This window comes from Telmatherina bonti, assembly GCF_933228915.1.
Source record: "Telmatherina bonti genome assembly, chromosome: 7".
Lineage (NCBI taxonomy): Eukaryota > Metazoa > Chordata > Actinopteri > Atheriniformes > Telmatherinidae > Telmatherina > Telmatherina bonti.
Window position 1 is genome coordinate 24,725,970 of NC_136625.1, and position 17,651 is coordinate 24,743,620.

General features: G+C 38.7%; 1 protein-coding gene across 1 annotated transcript; it reads left to right on the forward strand.

Annotated features, from left to right (window-relative positions):
- Positions 1 to 670: 670 nt before the first annotated feature.
- Positions 671 to 9,252, forward strand: aknad1 (AKNA domain containing 1; the record flags this gene model as incomplete). The annotated part of the gene is made up of 19 exons (XM_079243819.1): positions 671 to 875; positions 1,267 to 2,351; positions 2,487 to 2,561; positions 2,672 to 2,783; positions 3,359 to 3,510; positions 3,599 to 3,658; positions 3,766 to 3,899; positions 4,002 to 4,160; positions 6,281 to 6,472; positions 6,715 to 6,841; positions 7,040 to 7,134; positions 7,207 to 7,412; positions 7,493 to 7,607; positions 7,729 to 7,905; positions 7,985 to 8,100; positions 8,217 to 8,309; positions 8,604 to 8,715; positions 8,837 to 9,005; positions 9,082 to 9,252. The coding sequence occupies 19 exons, from the start codon at positions 671 to 673 to the stop codon at positions 9,250 to 9,252; spliced, it is 3,555 nt and encodes a 1,184-aa protein (XP_079099945.1).
- Between the last annotated feature and the right edge of the window lie 8,399 nt (positions 9,253 to 17,651).

The window sequence follows — 17,651 nt, forward strand, 5'->3', positions numbered from 1 at the left end:
AAGATTGTGTTAAGAGAAGAAGTCAGTCAGTGGATAGAATCGACGTAAAACTCACGTCGCACCGCAGCAGGACCAGTTCATAAACACAGTGAGTTACCATCACACCAACATGTAGAAAAACGGAGCAAAAAGTTTAGTAATGTGGCTACTTTGAGACTGCACATGTTTGGTGTCCAGTGTGGCAGCTTTTATTCGTTTCTTGGCTTACAACATAGATAGGCAATTTATTTCATTTACTTCAATTCTGCACGTTTAATATCTTGAAAATGACGTCTGATTGATGTTACATTGTGGATTTTAGCAAAAAAGAAATTGAACATATCTGTTTTATATCAATAACTTGTTTTAACACTAAATGGCACGTGGTAAAAGATAAATTAGTCATGTTTAATTATTTTAAATTTTGGAAATATAATCTTGTTTCTGTCTTCCTCAAAGCTGCCGTCATTTTTACATAATTAACACCCAAACCTCAAGCACCTATTATGCCATGCACATATTGTGTTGATTCCTGAATAATTGACAGCTTAACACATTTTGATCCTATGTTGTCAGTTCACAGGTTGCGTTGCTAAGTAATGAACTGGCATCCCACCCTCTTTTCTTAACCCCCTCCCACAACACAGGTGAAGAGAAGGTGGCTATGTCTTCTGTTACAGACTAAGTGCTCATGGAGGGTGATACGGAGGAATCGGATGAGGATCTTCAGGAGGAGGACAAGCCAACGGTGCTCTGGGAAAAGTGCATTCAGCAGAGCATCATTGTTGACCTCAGTGATGATGAAAGTCTCCACCTCAGTGATCTGGAGAGTTCTTTAGCTTTACATTTGTCCCAAGCAGAGTCTGCTGCCTCAGAGACCAGTATCCATCTTAGTGGTAAGTTATTGTTGTGTTTTTTTTATTTTTTTTATTTTTTTTTTTTTATTGTTTCTTAGTTTGTTTTTCTTTGTCTGTTAAATTTTGGTATATTAGCAATGTGTTTTCTTGGATAGGTGACTTTACATTCAAACTTTGAATAATACTGTTGAGTGCTTCATATAAAACTATTGTAATCTATTGTGCAATCAATGCAGTACTGTCTGGCAAAGCAGAAGGCTTGGATAAGAGAATTGGTAACCTTAAGTGATAATTATAATAGCAAACTGTCTGCACGTAAAACTGATGCCACCATTGTTTATTGTGGGTGATCTAAAAAAGGTTGTAGCAATCAGTCATCTGTAGCACTGTCTAATTGGCTTTAATGCTATTTGTGTTTGTTAAATTGCAGGAAGTGCAGAGCTGTCAGAGTTGGAAGACACCTCCTCAGAGAGCAGCAGTGTCAGCAGTAAGAGTGTGAAAGCAGTTGAAAGCAAATCTAAAAATAACATATTCCATGTGTCTGTCCAAAGACCAAACACTATGCAAAATGAGCCACCTAAAATGCAAGGGTGTGAGGATTCAGGACAAAACACAAGTGATGAGGATCAGGAGGATCTACCATATGATGGTGAACTTGGAAGTCCGTACTTCAACCAGACAGGTAGCTCTAAGGAAAACTCTGATGGCGGGCACACTGTTCATGGAAGTCCTGATCTTCCTGATTTTCATGAATTGTTGCAAGAGGATGTCAGTGCCAAACAAAACAAAGCGTTAAAAGCTTATAATTCTACTGAGTTAGCTCCACCACACCTCAATTCTGCAAACATTAACCATTTGTTGCTGCGACACTTCTCCCAGGAGGAGTTGCTGCAGTCAAGTAGGCTGATTGAAGCAGAGACTCTGCCGGAGGTGTCACTGCTGGAAAGTGTAGACGACACTGTTATAAGCTCGGCTGCAGCACACAACAGTGCAGTAGTTCATGGTGATCACACAAAAAATTCTAATGAATGGAGTAGCTCTGCATCAAAAAATGACAGCTTTGAGATGAAGACCGAAAAGAAAACGGATCATTTTATTTTATGTGGTGCTGGCAACAATGAATCCAGCTCTGTAAGTTCAAACCAGAGCAGTCAGGAGATCAGCGCAGTTGGAGTGGAGCAAGAAAGTGCAGGGGAGGAGGATGATCGGATTCAAAGAGTCCCTCTGATGCGTACCAGATCCTTTAGTGAGATGAAGTATGGCCAAGGCCAAGTTCATTACCCCCTTCCTGACTTCTCCAAAGTGGCCCCAAAGGTAAAGATTCCCAAAGCTCCAAGTGGACCCATCAGAGCCATTCCTCAGTGCCCTAATACCATGCACAGAGCTAAGTCTTCACCAGGGATGTTGGAGGTGATCAGTAGAGTCCTGGAGGATTCAGTTCAACCATTAGATAAGCCATACGTCTTCAAAGGCAATGACCCACAGACTTCACCAGCACTGGTGCATCACCTCCAGGTAAAATTTCATATTAACGCTTCACATGGCATCCATACCAGATTAATTAGGTTTTCTTTGCTTGGATATCTTCTTTTCAATACAATGTTGCGCTTATAGGTACTGTAGGAGTAATAATTTGTTGCTGTTTTTTAGGCTGAATATGATAAACTACTAACCAAGTATGCAGAGGCAGAAAACTTAATTGATCAAATGAGATTAGGAACCACTGTAAGTTATACGCTGTTTGTTTTTCTGCATATTTAACAATTTGAGGGAATTCTTGAAAAGTTAAGAAACCTTTTCAGAGTACATACAGTTTCATGGACTTCTTTTTGCAGACTCAGCTGTCATCAGAACAGGTGCTTTATTCAGAGAATGATGATGGTGAAGATGTTGAGTGTGATAAAAGGAGTCATCTCCGACACTTGACTCCTCCACTTTTCCCATTAGGTATGTCTTTGTGTCTGACACTTGATATCACCACAAGTTAATTTTCAGCCTGCTTCATTACCTCACTACATTAAATTTTAACTGGTTTTCAAAGAGACAGGAAGGTTCAAATATTGCTCTGGTCGCAAAAAAAATGATGTAAAATGTTTTTTTAATTTAATTTAAAAAAAATCATATTACGAAATATATTATTATAATTGCATTATTTGGAGGAGCAATGATCATTTTTAAACCCTGCAAAACCACATGTTTCATTAAAGAATATTATTATTTCATATTTTTGTAACCAGTCGTTGCAATATACAGCCATGGAAGAAAGTGTTAGACCACCCTTGTCTTCCAAAAAAATGTAGTTGTATCAGACATAAAAAATGAACATGAATTTCTGAATCACTTATATCTAATAATCCAAAAAACTAAACAAGTTTTATTTGAACTAAAGAAATTATCTTTAATTTCAGTTTTTGCAGAGTACTCATTAGAAATCCCAGAAAGATTAAGGAGATCATCAAATATGCACTTTTCATAATAGGTTTTTGCACAATGGAGGTGCATCTTTGTTGGTATTTTTGCAGAAAACACAAGTGAAAATAAAGAAGAAGCAAATCACCACAGAACAGTTGAAGAGGTGATGACAGCTTCCTCAAACCAGCATGAAGATTGTCCAAGTGATGGTGAGAGAATGACTGCTGAGCTCAGAGACGTCATCAGCCAGTTCATGCAGAAGGTTAAACTTGAAAGTGTTCCTCCTACTGCTTGTTTAGCATTAAAGGCAAAGATATATCAAACCACGGAAGAATTCTTTCTTTTTTTAGGTGGAGGAATTCAAGTTTAGTGTCAGCAGCATGGCTGTAAGCACAGTAGAACAGCAAATGGTATGAATTCTTTGTATTCACACAAATATTTATGTCTTTCACTGTTTTTGACATTTTGATAGCACCTTTTCTGCAAGTGCATGAACATAAAACTTGTCTGTTTTCAGATGTTGAGGAGCATGATGGAGGCACAAGACCAGCTAGAGAGGAAATACATCAGTAAGAAGGAGGAGCACAGAACCCTGGAGATGCAGAACTACATGGGTCTATCCAGGAATACTGGTGTTTTTGATCCGAACAGGTTTAATAGATCCTACTAATGGAGTTGTGAGAACGTGTCCACTTCATGTTTGTACAATCCTTTCAAAGATCAATGCATCTGTGTGTGTTGTTATTTGTGCAGACTAGTAGAGGGAGACATTTTCAGGATAGGGATGCATCTTGAGGACATAAAGGAGGTGATTGACAAAAACATATATGAGCAGATTTCTCCACCCTACTCGTCCTCCACTCCCACGCCCACTGCAGTGTCACAGCATGCAGAACCTGGTCCGCTCTGCATGTACACACCTTCGCCCTCGTCATCCTTGCACGGGGTAACAAATTAGCATGATTCTGCTTTCAACTTGATTAATGTTTTCTGACACTTCACTGACAGCGCTGAGAATTGCATGTTGTAACAAACTACAAGTAGATGTAGACTTGGAGATTTTTTCTGATGTACTACATCACATGATCAGATGTATCAGAATTAATTGTGACTGTGATATCCACCATACATCGTGATTTGTAAACATATCACTCCCTAATATGACATGATATGCTAATAATATAACACTGGACACATAATCATTAAGTTATACCTGCTTTATCCTTTTGAGTGTCTCATAGTGGGCAGATTACCAGTCCACTACAAGGCTACCGTACACACTTAGTGTTAATTACCTGTTAAATAATTTATCGTATGCAGGCCTGTTTCATGAGTTTATTTTTTAATATATTTAATTCTGTTGAAACATCGTTGAAAAGCAATGTCTGACTTTTATTGTTTTCGTTTCATAGAATTTTTATTTATTATTACTTTGGTCAGATTTGTGTAATTTCTGTGACCAATGTAAGTTTTTCTTTCATTGAAAAAAATATTTCAACCATTTTGTGCTACACTGGAAAAGAAGTAGAGTGTTACTGAATGTTAAACTAACTACAAAATACTTTACTGGGATTTGTTTCAGGGGGCAAGTCCAGATTTTTGTACAGTGAGTTGTAAAATAAACCCCCATGAAGAGGAGATACACCAGGAGGCCACGGAGGAGGCTATGGCTGAGGCCACTCAGGTCCATGAAAATGGTGGATTAAACCAAAGCAGTGAGCTGATGACTGCTGATCCTGCAAAAGCAAATTGTGGAAGCAACATCTGTCTTTCAAGGTACCAATATTATGTCATAATGCAATATTTAATATTTTAATTTAGGATTTCATTTCCATATTTTCCATATTATAATGTCAATTGCTAAAAAGTTGGGACACCATGTTAAATGTAAATACAAACATTTTGCAATTGTTTCCAAATATAAATGTGTTTTATTCCCAGTAGAACAACATAACAGATGTTGAAACTGAAACATTTTACCATTTCATTCACAATAAGAGCATATTTTGAATGCAATGACTCCAATGTATCTCCAAAATGCAGGATGATAAAATAGGATGATGACTTGTCTTGAAATCCAGAATCATGACTGTTCTTAGTGAAGTGCCACCAAAAGATCACAAGGATCCATTTTTGACCATTGAGCTTGTTTGCTGTGTGCCCAGTGGTTCCTCCTGAATACCAGAATCTTTTGATTATATATTTTGTACATGTTGGGAATTTCAAAATGTTGTCAATTTTATGTTGATGAACATCTTTCTGAAATTGATCCTCACTTTGTAGATGTAATTTGTCATAGATCATTGAACATCTTTGCATCTTTAAATTGGCAATGCTCTATCCCTCTGAAATCCTCCTTTTTCACCTAGTCAAGTTACTTGTTGCCAGTTAACCTGGTTAGTTGTCTAATGATCATCCAGTTGTTTATAGTTTTTACCAATTGTTTTCCAGCCTTTTTTTGCCCTTGTTCCAGCTTTTTAAATATATGTTGATTCCATTAAATTCAAAGAGCTAATGTTTACCATGACATGGTGAAATGTTTCAGTTTTAACATCTGATACGTTGTTCATATTCTCCTGGGAAAACAATATGGGTTTATCCCATTTGTAAATCATTGGATTTGATTTTTATTTATACATTAAACAGCTTCCCAACTTTTTTGGATTTGGTTTGTGCATGTTAAAAGCTTATTTTTGAAACAATGCCGTATAACCGTACCTTTTGTATGTTTCTGTCTTTTAAGTTTCTGGTATATAAATGATTCAACTGACTTATGAACGTCTATATTTTAGGTAAACAGTCTGTACAGGGAAAGCAAACAGGTTTCTGTCTCATTTATGTCACATACATGTATTAAACCACCATACTGTCTCTATCTAGTCATGCTTTGAGTGGCACCTGCATGCACATTTGTGCTCATATAAAAGGCACGTTCTGAGCCTTCCTGCTGTCAGATACTGTTTCAGGTACATTGTTGGTGTTAGGTTCCCCAGTGCACAAGGGACAGAGTGTTTGGATTGGTGTTTGTGCAGGCTGTCTTCTCTGTCCTGGTTCAGGGACTTACTTGGCTCACTGGAGGGACTGGACATCCAGACAGCTGAAGACGAGGGGGGCTATAACGAAGAGAAGAACTCCGTTTTATCAGAGTTGACTGATCACAGTGACATCCTTGCAAACCTGAGCGGAACTACTCACTTAGCACAGACGCAGCACACAGGCAGCAGGTTAGTGTGGATATGTGTCATTGCGTGTAAATATATATACAGCTGACTGACTGAAGTAATGTTTGACACGTACAGTACATCTAATCTTTCATGTGCATCCGAATAAGGAAACTTATGCCAAGAGTTGACATTATCATGTTTGGATCTTTCATTTTGAAGAAAGCGCTTGACTTTCACGTAATTTCTATTTATCTACTTACTGCATGATTATATAAACATTTAAATTGTTGTCGTTGCTGCAGGAGTGTGTGTGATCTGGCTGATTGTGTGAGTCTGGCAGTAGAGATCTCCTGTTCATCTGATGGTCCTAGAAACTCAGACAGCCACAGTGGATCGGAGCCTCCTCTTGACACCTCCTGCTTGTCACAAGTCAGTTGCAGACAAATTCATTATATGACAATTAGTCACTCCTTGCAGAACCTGCAATCTTAATTTTATATCATGTAGCAACATAACAAAGCACCTGCACTTTTTTTTTTTTTTTTTTTTTAGCAAAAAACAAAAAATTGACAAAAAAATTCAAACTGACATTATTTGATATTAATGTGATATTTTTTTAAGGAGCTGAGGATTGTCAGTCCAGAGACAGACAGCGGATTTGGGAGCTCTTATTTGAACCAGTCAACCCCAGAAACATTTCAACCAAATCTTATCACAAGAAGGTAGAAACATGAGCGTTTTAATGGCTGATCACCATCTACTGCCTCACATTGGTCTGGCATTCTTTTCTACAGTGTTCGATCTCACAATGAGGGTATAAGTAGTTCAAGCAGTGGGGGTTCCTGCTCCAACCTGCAGACAGCCATTCTCTCAGCTGTCCCGTGCAACTACCAGAAGACCAGCTCCCACCCACCCATTCAAACCCAGCACTGTGAAGCAGCAGCTGCAGTTGAGCTGTGGCTGAAGAGCACAACTAAGGAACCTTCAGCCATGCTGCAGGGTGAGTGAAATCCTATTTGCTTTTTATGCCATCATGTCTGATCAGTCCTGACATGATATTTTTCATATGACCAAACCCAGGAAGTGTTCAAAACCTGCCCGCTCAGCTCCAACACCATGTAGCAGACTCTGTACTCAGCACCTCCATGGATACTGTAGGCAGACGCAGCCCATTGCACTCTTGTTCCTGTAATAGGTCAGTCTGGGGTAGTGGATGACAGTCACTCTGTTAACAGGATGATTTCACGGCACTCTGCTGTTACACTTCCAATTTACACAGTGACCATTACAACATCTGTTTGTGTGTGTGCATCCAGTGAAGCCATCCTGGCGTTGCAGTCAGAGGTGTCAAGACTGAAGAAGGAGCTGGAGGATGGCTTAGTCCAGCTGCCTCACTTAGCTCAGAGGATGGACTATCTCACCTCAAAATACAGACAAGAACATCAAGGTCGGAGGTCTAAAACCAGAAGCCACCAAACACCAGATATTTGCAAGTATGGACCTGATTCACTTGTTGGATGAAACAAACATCCATTCTGTTATGTTCTCATAACTGAGTATTATCACCTCCAGTGTGAAGAAGTGGGGTGGCAGAGGTCCAGGTAAACTCAGTTCAAGTCAGTTCGGGCCAGAGGACTGGATCTCTTCAGACATGGACCCCAGCAAGAGCAAAGGTTCTCCACTGTCTTGTAGCGTCATGCTGTTACTGTAAAATCTCAGCCTTATCCGTCTTTCATTTCTCTTCAGGAATATGTGGGAGCGAAAATATGTCTTTCGCCGCAAACTTTGCTTTGGTCATTTGCAGGTACAGAAAGTGATGATGCAAACTGCTCGGAGAAGACGTTGCATGACTCATCTGTAGAAAGCAGGAGAGGCAGACAAACTGTTTGTTCATTAGGTGAGCTTTAAGATAAACTCCAGCTGACAACACAAACAGAAAGCCTGCAGGGACGTTGGTTAGAAACTGTGCTTTGAACAAACAGATTGTTTTGGCCTCTGAAAGTCATGTCAAGCACAGACCACAAGGTCAGCAACCTTTTAATCAGGGGTTTTATGAATCATGCAACAATTTTAGTTTGATATATTTTCATAATCATATTGAAGAGGTGCACAGTTATTTGATCATGCATTTCCATATCCATATCTCTGTGCATCATTATATTGTAGTTTTTTCTTATGTTTCTGTTCTCAGCAGCTGGCAAAAGATTTCATTCCAAGCAGAGGTGGTCTCTTCTCTCAGATCTGTCTCTCCAGAAGCCCCTCCTCCAGGTCAGCTATGGCTCATCCAGCAGCCTGCCAGCCAGGTAAACATATCTCACTTGTACAATAGAAAGCACCACCTGTGATCAGCAGTTTTCCATAAAGTAAATGAAAAAATATGAATAAAATAATGAAGTGTTTTTCACCATCTGTTCTGACACCCAGCTATAAAGTAAAGGAACCACACCTGCAATCCATGTCCCACCACAGAAAACGCTCCTCCCAGTCAGACACAGCGCTCCTACCCAGCAATGTGTATTTCCAGCGGACACCGTCTCCAGTCTCCGCATCCTCCAGGACTGCCAGAAAGACAGCCAGACACAGAGGAAAAGAGGTTAAAAGTCTCTTTTTGATGTCATCATGCTGGGATATTTCTGCCGTTTGAAAAAACGTTTCTGACTGTTTTCCAGGAAGAGGACATGAACAGGACTTTGGACCAAGCAATTGAGGTTGCCCTAACCATGAAGAAGACCACAGACTGCATGGCCCAGAGACTGTCTGAAGACTTGGCCAAGGCTCAGCTGCAAAGGAAGCTTAACAACATGCAGCCACTAGGGCGCAGTAAACACCAGCCTTTATAACACGTCACCCACCTGCCAGTCCGACTGTCTCCTGAGGTCCAGCCTGCATTTTCTAACGTTTTCTTTTTGTTGATTTCTTTTTTTTTTTTTTTGCAAACATACTTTTGTGTTGAATTTGTTTAGATTTACACTTTTTTTTGTACACAACGTATAAGAAGTTGGAATTATTTTGAAGAGATTGCAAAACTAAGATATTTAAACTTTATAGATTTAAAAACTTGATTTTGTTTTTATTTTATTTATATTGAATATGTGTTAATGTTTATAAGATATTACATTTTAATTAAAAGTGACCATCCAGGATCTCTTAACGTAATTCTCCTCCTGTATGAGCAAACAGACAGAAGACCAGTATTGTTAAGGCTTATGCTCAGTCATGTGTTTTTTTTTCTATGTATAAAAAGTCAAAAAGGGGTACAACAACTATGACAGTATTTTTACACTTCATGTGTTGGATCCATCAATATTTTCACAGCACATATCTGTGCTGCTAAACCTTTTATTGTCCATGCTACCTGCTTCCAGACCACAGATTATCCAACATATACAAGCAGCCACGGGCAGAAGAAGATAAAATTAAATCCAGATAAATTTGGGTCAAAATAGTAATATTGTGTTTCAGGAAAAACCCTCTCTGTCTTTAGTTTGGTGAAGTATCAGCTTCTACCCTTTTAGCTAATGTGCTCATTTGACGCCTTTTAATGCCCATCCCTGCTGGCCTGTGGGTGCTACGGAAACAATGTCTCCTTACTGAGTTTCTACCGAACTGCTTCGTGCCCATTTACTTTTAAGCCTGCTGATCCTGGGCTACGTTCAGTTATTTATTGTGTGGTGTCGAGTTTCTCTGTTCAACCTGTACTAGCACAGGAAAGGAGTCTGAACAACATTCCTGAACTATCTGCTCTGTTGGAGTACCTAATATTCATTAAATTAGAGGACATCAGCATAAAAACTAAATATGAAGTAAGCAGTACTCATCAAACAATCCAATTTAATGTGTGCATCATGTTTAGCGGGCACAGGAATGATAAAAACAGACCATAAAACTTGTGAGCTTTTAAAAAGCATGCACAACTTTATGTGCCTAAAGTGTTTAATGTATGACAAGCATGTTTCAGACTTCATATATTATATTAATATGGTTAATGAAGAAATTAACCTCACATTTTACTGAACATGTAAAGAAGAAGAAAGACTCAAAAAATATGTTCCTCTAAAACTTCTAGCAGCAAAAAAAACAAACTTTTGGCAAGTTACTACTGTGTAAACTTTTTTTTTTTTTTTTTTTTTTGTCTTGTCCAGCATTTAAGCAAGCAGACTGATGTTCTGGATGCTGTGTTCTGCTGAGCAAATTTATTTTGCCAAGGGGAACTTTTATAGATGTAATGATCCCCTTGTATTTCTTGGTTCATATTTTATTTTCCTATTTATTTTGGATAATAGTTTGTATTACAGAGTTTATGCTGCTGGACCTGACCGGAAAGGATAGAAAAGGGGCAGAAAGAGAATAGAAAAGAGAACATAGAAAACAAAAGAAAGAGATCAATGCATACACGTATATGCACATACATACCCACTTACATATATATGTATATACACTTGCACACACACACACACATATATTTATATATATATATATATATATATATATATATATATATATATATATATATATATATATATATATATATATATATAAATAAATATATATATATATATATATATATATACATATACACACACGTATGCACATACATACATACACATGCATACACACACACACACACATATATATATATATATATATATATATATATATATATATATATATATATATATATATATATATATATATATATATATATATATATATATATATATATATATATATATATATATATAAATACATATGCATACATACATATACATATTTACATTCACACACACATATACACATGCATACATAGAGGAACCACACACACATATACATGCACACCCTCCCTCTCCCAACATGCACTCCCCTCTCAACCCCCATCCACACACCCCTCCGCAATCCACACACATCCCCCATCACATACACAACCCCACCCCACCTCTACTCACTCACCCATACCAAGTCACACAAACCTCAACCCACCCCGCCACCACACACGCTCACACCCCGCCCCAATTCCTCTACTTCCGCCCAACCACACATGCCCTACCAAACACCCCTCCACCACCCACAGCACCCCCCTCCAAACTTCACCCTCACTCACACATCCAACTCAGCATATACACCCCCCCACACACACACACACACACACACACACATCTACCCATCCACACACATCCCTATCCCATCACCCCACCTACCCACCTATATCCCCAACCCTAATCTCCCCCCCCAGCCATCCCACCATCCATCTGTAACTCCATACACCCACTCCCACACATCCTCACCTCACCCCTCCATCATGTCCATGTGAGATGCCCCAGAGGGGGCAGAGGACAGGATAGCCCCAATCAGGGCCCCCATAACTACCGCCCACCACTCCCAGCGTCCCCCCTACCACTCCACAGATGCAGCTGACCCAGCACCCCCCCAAGGCCAGTGACAACCCTCCTTCAGCCAGGCCAGCCTAGACTTAGGTCTAATGGATGGCACTCTTCCCCCACCCGTACCCCCCTCAGTAAAGCCCTGAGAATAGGGGCACGAGAGGACCCTATCACCCCTGCCTCCCCCCGCTTATGAGCGATTGTGGTGTGTATTAGTTGCAATTAAAATTGAGGGAAGTTTCACCATACATATATACATATCCCCCCCCCCCAGGAGCCCACCACAGACCCACAGCCTCCAGAGACCCCCAACCGACCACCAACCCAGAGTGCAATAAGGTCACATTCTCCCCCCATACTAAGTGATGAAGCTGATCACAGGGGACCAGAGGGAAAGAAATTCAGCTGATTGATCCCTTGAGGATGCAGACATCATCTCTATACTGATGTGATCTAATAAGAGATTTCTGAACTGCTGGATACACAGACTTTGTTTGCTTTTCCAATTTAGAAGGATAGTTTTCTTTGCAATACATAAACTGGTGAGGATTAAGTTTGCAGAATTAAATCCTATGTTAATTTCACCCAAGTGACCCAGTAGGCCCAGTTTGGGGTTTGTAGGGATGTTACATTTGAAGCAATTTGACAGATCTTTACATACCTGAAACCAGAATCTCTGGACAGGTGGGCAAGACCACAAAGCATGGTCGTAGCTACTACTGTGTAAACTAAATAAACTACAGCCAGCTGTGGGACTCACATCACTGTAAAATGATTATTCAAGATAGGTTCATCTCAACACAATTCTTTCACACATCTTAAACACACTTAAGTGCAATGAACAGAGGCCTTAATGGTCCTTAATTATGCATATATGTTGTTTTGAAGAGGATTATTTTCTCTTTTTTGAGACGACAACACATGACAGTACTAGATAATGCAATGAAACATGTAGTTTCATTAAGTCAAGTGTAAAATAGACTAATTAATGTGTGTAAATGGACAAACTGTTTTAGTTTAATTGGGTGATGTTCATATTTATATTTTAGTCACTGAGAGTGTGTGTTTGCATGCATTTTTCAATCTAGTTAGCCACGGATGAATCAGTGGAGGAGGGCTGAAGGAGAGTGCAAGTAGAAAGGAGTATCAAACTGCCCACTCTTTATCAAAATAAAGAAAGGAGAATCTACACAAATCCTTTACTTCATAACAAAAGTTACACAGACAGTTTTCCTGCAACCATCACCACCACAGAATATACATTATTAATGTGGCTTTAAATGGTCCAACTAGGTCAGACATCCACCTGAGACAGCGGCTCAAAAAGAGGGACTGGACACACCTGCTTGATTCATTTCAGGATCTAATGATAACATCTTTTTGTCCTACCCTAAGTCTTACATGAGAAAAAGCCTAAAATATTAGTCTGCAAAACAGCCTGGTTTCAGTTTGACGTGTCAAGTACGTAATGATAAACTTATTCAACAAAGATTGCTTGGACACCTGGACAGGCATGGTTGTCCATAATCACATAAATATGGTGTTAAAAGAATGATTCTACCAAAAGGGACTTCTTTTATTGTTTAAATGTAGAAAGTGTTTGGAATATGTAAAAGAAATTTCAGCATAGAGAAGAAAACAGAGCAGGAATCTTTAGATTTCGGTAATGTTTTTGTTACTTTAATTGACCCTTTTATTCTTCTTTCATAATACAGCTAACAGCCGATGAGGCTGTGATTATGGGTTTTCACAAACCTGTGGTACAGAACCTCAGTTCATACATGAATCTCCTAATTTCAATTGTTAAATCTTTTCACCAGAGACACTATCTCTTTATGTAGAAAGTCTGTAATTCACTCATGTTGCAAATATTTTAGTATGATTGCAGAACAACAGTCAAACCAGAGCTCCCAGAACTACTGGAAGATAACAGCTTAGCTACATGGCTCCTTTATAGTTTTAATACATTTAAAAATTCAGATAAGATCAGCATTTTCCAGATGTCCCATGTTAAGTTGAAGTAAATAGATTTTATGTGGAAGTTGTCATTTTAAGTTTCCAGTATAAAAAGCATTAAGATTTCAGACTAGTTCTTGATGCTGCAATGACACCAATGAAATTTTTTCATTGTTAGTTTACAGTGACAATAAAGTCTTTTTAACTTTAACATGTGAAACACAATCAGATTGAATAAATTATATATGAAATGAAGCCATTGAGAAAACCTGCACATGGTTTTAGTGAAGAAATGTCGTTCAAGGGGGCTGGCTGGTTTGTTGGGAGTCAGTTGGGGGGTTGGGGCATTCTGGTTACAGTGGTGCTTATTTACATTGGGTGGTTGTCTCGGGTGACCTAGTCCTTCTGTCCTCCGCTTCCTTCCAGTGGGTGCCACAACTATCCCTGCTTTGAACTGTCTAAGTCCCATGTTATAGTTGTTGTTCATGTTTTCCTCAGTTTGCCTTCCTGTAGGTGCTCCTGATGATACTCTGCTTTGTTTTCTTACAGATGCAAGTTTTCTGTATCTCTCCAGGTGCAGCAGGTGGTTGCCTGGTTTTTCTGTTCAAAATTTAATTGTCAAACATGCTGCTGCCTTTGTTTTCAATCATTTAGTTCTTTGTGTCCTTCTTTCTTCTCTTCACTCCATACTGTCTTTCTCCTGCCAGATCCAGCATTAATATGTTTTCTAAAAATAACTATTTGGCTGCCATGACAGGACAGGGGTGGAAGAAAACTGTTCTTGCATTAAAGCTTCTTTTTTATTTGAATATGGTGCATTAGTGGAAAAATTTACTTTGTGGGAAATTAAGCACCCTAAGCAAATAGTTGTTCAGGTTTTCCATAGAAGTTTTTTTTTTTTAGTCAGATAAACACAACCTCAATTTGATATTTCGTGCAAAATAATTTATTAACTGGCTGACAGCTTCAAAACAAACATCAGAAGATTCTTTGTATCATCTCTGCTGATGTTGCACCAGTTCACTCCTGTTACTCTTGCTCATTGTGGAGTCTCATAACTTGGTTTGTATCTCTGTCTTAAACAGAGAACAATGCTCAACCTCTTCATCTTTACAAACTCTTTAACTGCTTCATCTGCAGGTTTGATGGTTTGATGACTTCAGACGTGCAGTTTTCTTCATAAATGCTTTTCATCACAACTCATATTCAACACTAGTTACATGAGCTCTTTGATACATGAAGTAAATTAAACCATATAATGACCAAAATAGAATACAGAGAACATGCCAAATGCTGAAAATAATTACATCTATGAGAGAGGAAAGTTTTGACATTCCTTCAGGAATGGATTTTTGTGTGCAATAGTCCTGATGTAACCTTCATCATAGAATCAGCTTAGGGATACATGTCATGCTTTTAACTTGGTCTGATCCAACCAGTCCAACACCTAAACTCTTCTGGCCTCACAGCAAGCAGGTTGCTGGTTTGATCCTTGGCTGGTTTGGTCAGTGGCCTTTCTGTGTGGAGTTTGCATGTTCTCCCCGTGTATGTGTGGGTTCTCTTTGGGTACTCTGGCTTCCTCCCACCATCCAAAGACATGCATGTTAGGTTAATTAGTTACTCATAGGAGTGAGTGTGAGCAAGTTTGGTTGTGTGGCCCTACGATGGACTGGCGAGCTGTCCAAGGTGTACCCCGTGTTTCACCTGAAGATTGCTGGGTTCGGCTCCAGCTTCACCCGTGAGCCTAGGATAACGAACGAACGAATGAATGAATGTCTGTTTTTAATGTAATGCTGCTTGAGGGCCTGAAGTTCATCATGGCTATCCAACACTGATATTCAGATGATCAAAGATTAACAGTGCTTGCAGTTTCTCTCTGAATGCTCTGAATAAACCATAATTTCAAAATGACTTCACAATTTTAGTTGCGTTTTTTTGCAGAGCAATGAACCTAGTTACCTGTTGCAAATTAATCTGTTAATTGCATGTTGTTCCTCAAGCTTCCTTTATAATTACCAATTACTTCAAACACATTCAAACATGATAAAACTGAAGATAGTATTTTAATTCTGACCCATAATTTAGATTTAAAAAAAACAAAACATGTCCTTGTGTTAATGGTCTGAATGGTGTGTATTTACTCTACAATTTCCAGCTTTACCACATAAAAATAAAACAATTATAATAACCTTACTTAAAATGATTTTAACAGGTGAGCTGAGAAATCGCACTCTTTGGAAAAAATTTTGGTCTGAATTGTTTATTTAATTTTTTTAAACAATATTTTTATTAAACAGGCATTAGAGCTAAATTTAATATGAAGGGTGAATGCTTTCATGGTGTAACATCTTGTTCTTTCCTTTATACAGCACAGTATTATCACACATCAATACAAAACAATACACACACACAAGAAGAGAAAAAAGGAGGGACGTTAAGAGTACATCAAATCTTAAATGAGAAAATTAAGATGTATCACTTAAATAGGGAAAAGATTAAAAAAAAAAAAAAAAAAGGGAGGATATTTAGCTTGTTAAAGACAACAGCAATGCCCTGCATTCATGCGCACTTCTGTATCATCTACTTTTTATCTTTGTATTTTGGTGACTATCAGATTAATCTTGTGCTGGTACTTAATGCTGTTTCCAAGCTACTGGCCCGTAACTTGACCTGTATGTCAAGAATTCCAGTTGTAACACAAGAAAAATAATGTTATGCCAACCAGTTTTAGTGGGAATTTTGCAATCGATCCTTTTCAGTGGACTATTTCATGCATCCGTTTCATGCAAGGATCTGTATCCAACTGGAGAGTCCACCAGCACCTTCCTACGATGTCCTCTACTGTTTGATTTCATGCTTGTGTTGTTCTCACTCATATGTAAGTTGCTTTGGATAAAAGCGTCTGCTAAATGACTTTAGAATAGAATAGAATAGAATTTCTTCTTGGATGGTGTGTTAAATACACAGAAGTCTTTTAAAACTGGTCTTTTTAAGTTGCTCATCTGGGAGACCAAACTAGAGACATACTGGTCCTTGCTCAAAATGACATCAAACTCAGTACGTTTTCGTAATATTCATTAATAGATTTACATGTCCAGACACAATAAAGTTACCAATCTCAGCATTAAACTTTGTACACAATGCAAACTTGTGATTCATTTGATGTCTGCGCTGGGAAGCAGTGGTGTAGTCCAGGGTATACGTGGGTATACGGAGTATTCTTCTTTTTCAGTCAGCATTGAGTATACCCACATCCCTTGTGATGCTGCTTTTACAGTTACAAACGTCCCTACACATGTAGCTACGTCATCCAGCAGCCGAGCTAAGGTTACCTTTGCTACACTAGTGCAGTTAGTCAGCAGCTGCATTACCTTTAGCCTGAACATAGACAAAATAAAATTATATGTGTATATGTCTATGTGCCTGTCTCTCACTAGTCTGTGTGCCAGTATTGGTTTAGTCATTTCATAACTCTTCCTCCCTGAAACCAAAGAGCAGAAATTATGTGACAGTGAGAAAATATACTGATGGATTTTTTTAAGTAGACTAAATTGAGTCTTACATGTCACTACTCACTTCTTGATGGACCACTGCTGGGAAGTAATCTGCAGACAATGAGGTGTTTGGCTGAACTTGATCTTTCTCCTGTTGCACACTGAGCAGAAAAAGTTTGTGAATAACTGGTCCTTGGAGATCTTCTCCACCCACTTCATAATACAACTGTACATGGCTGTCACACACACACACACACACACACACACACACACACACACACACACACACACACACACACACACACACACACAGCCCTTCAGACAATGTGAAAGGCTATTATTCCAACAATGAAGAGTATGGCAAAATTACAGTCATATGGAGTTACTTAACATTTTCAGCCTGTGCTTATT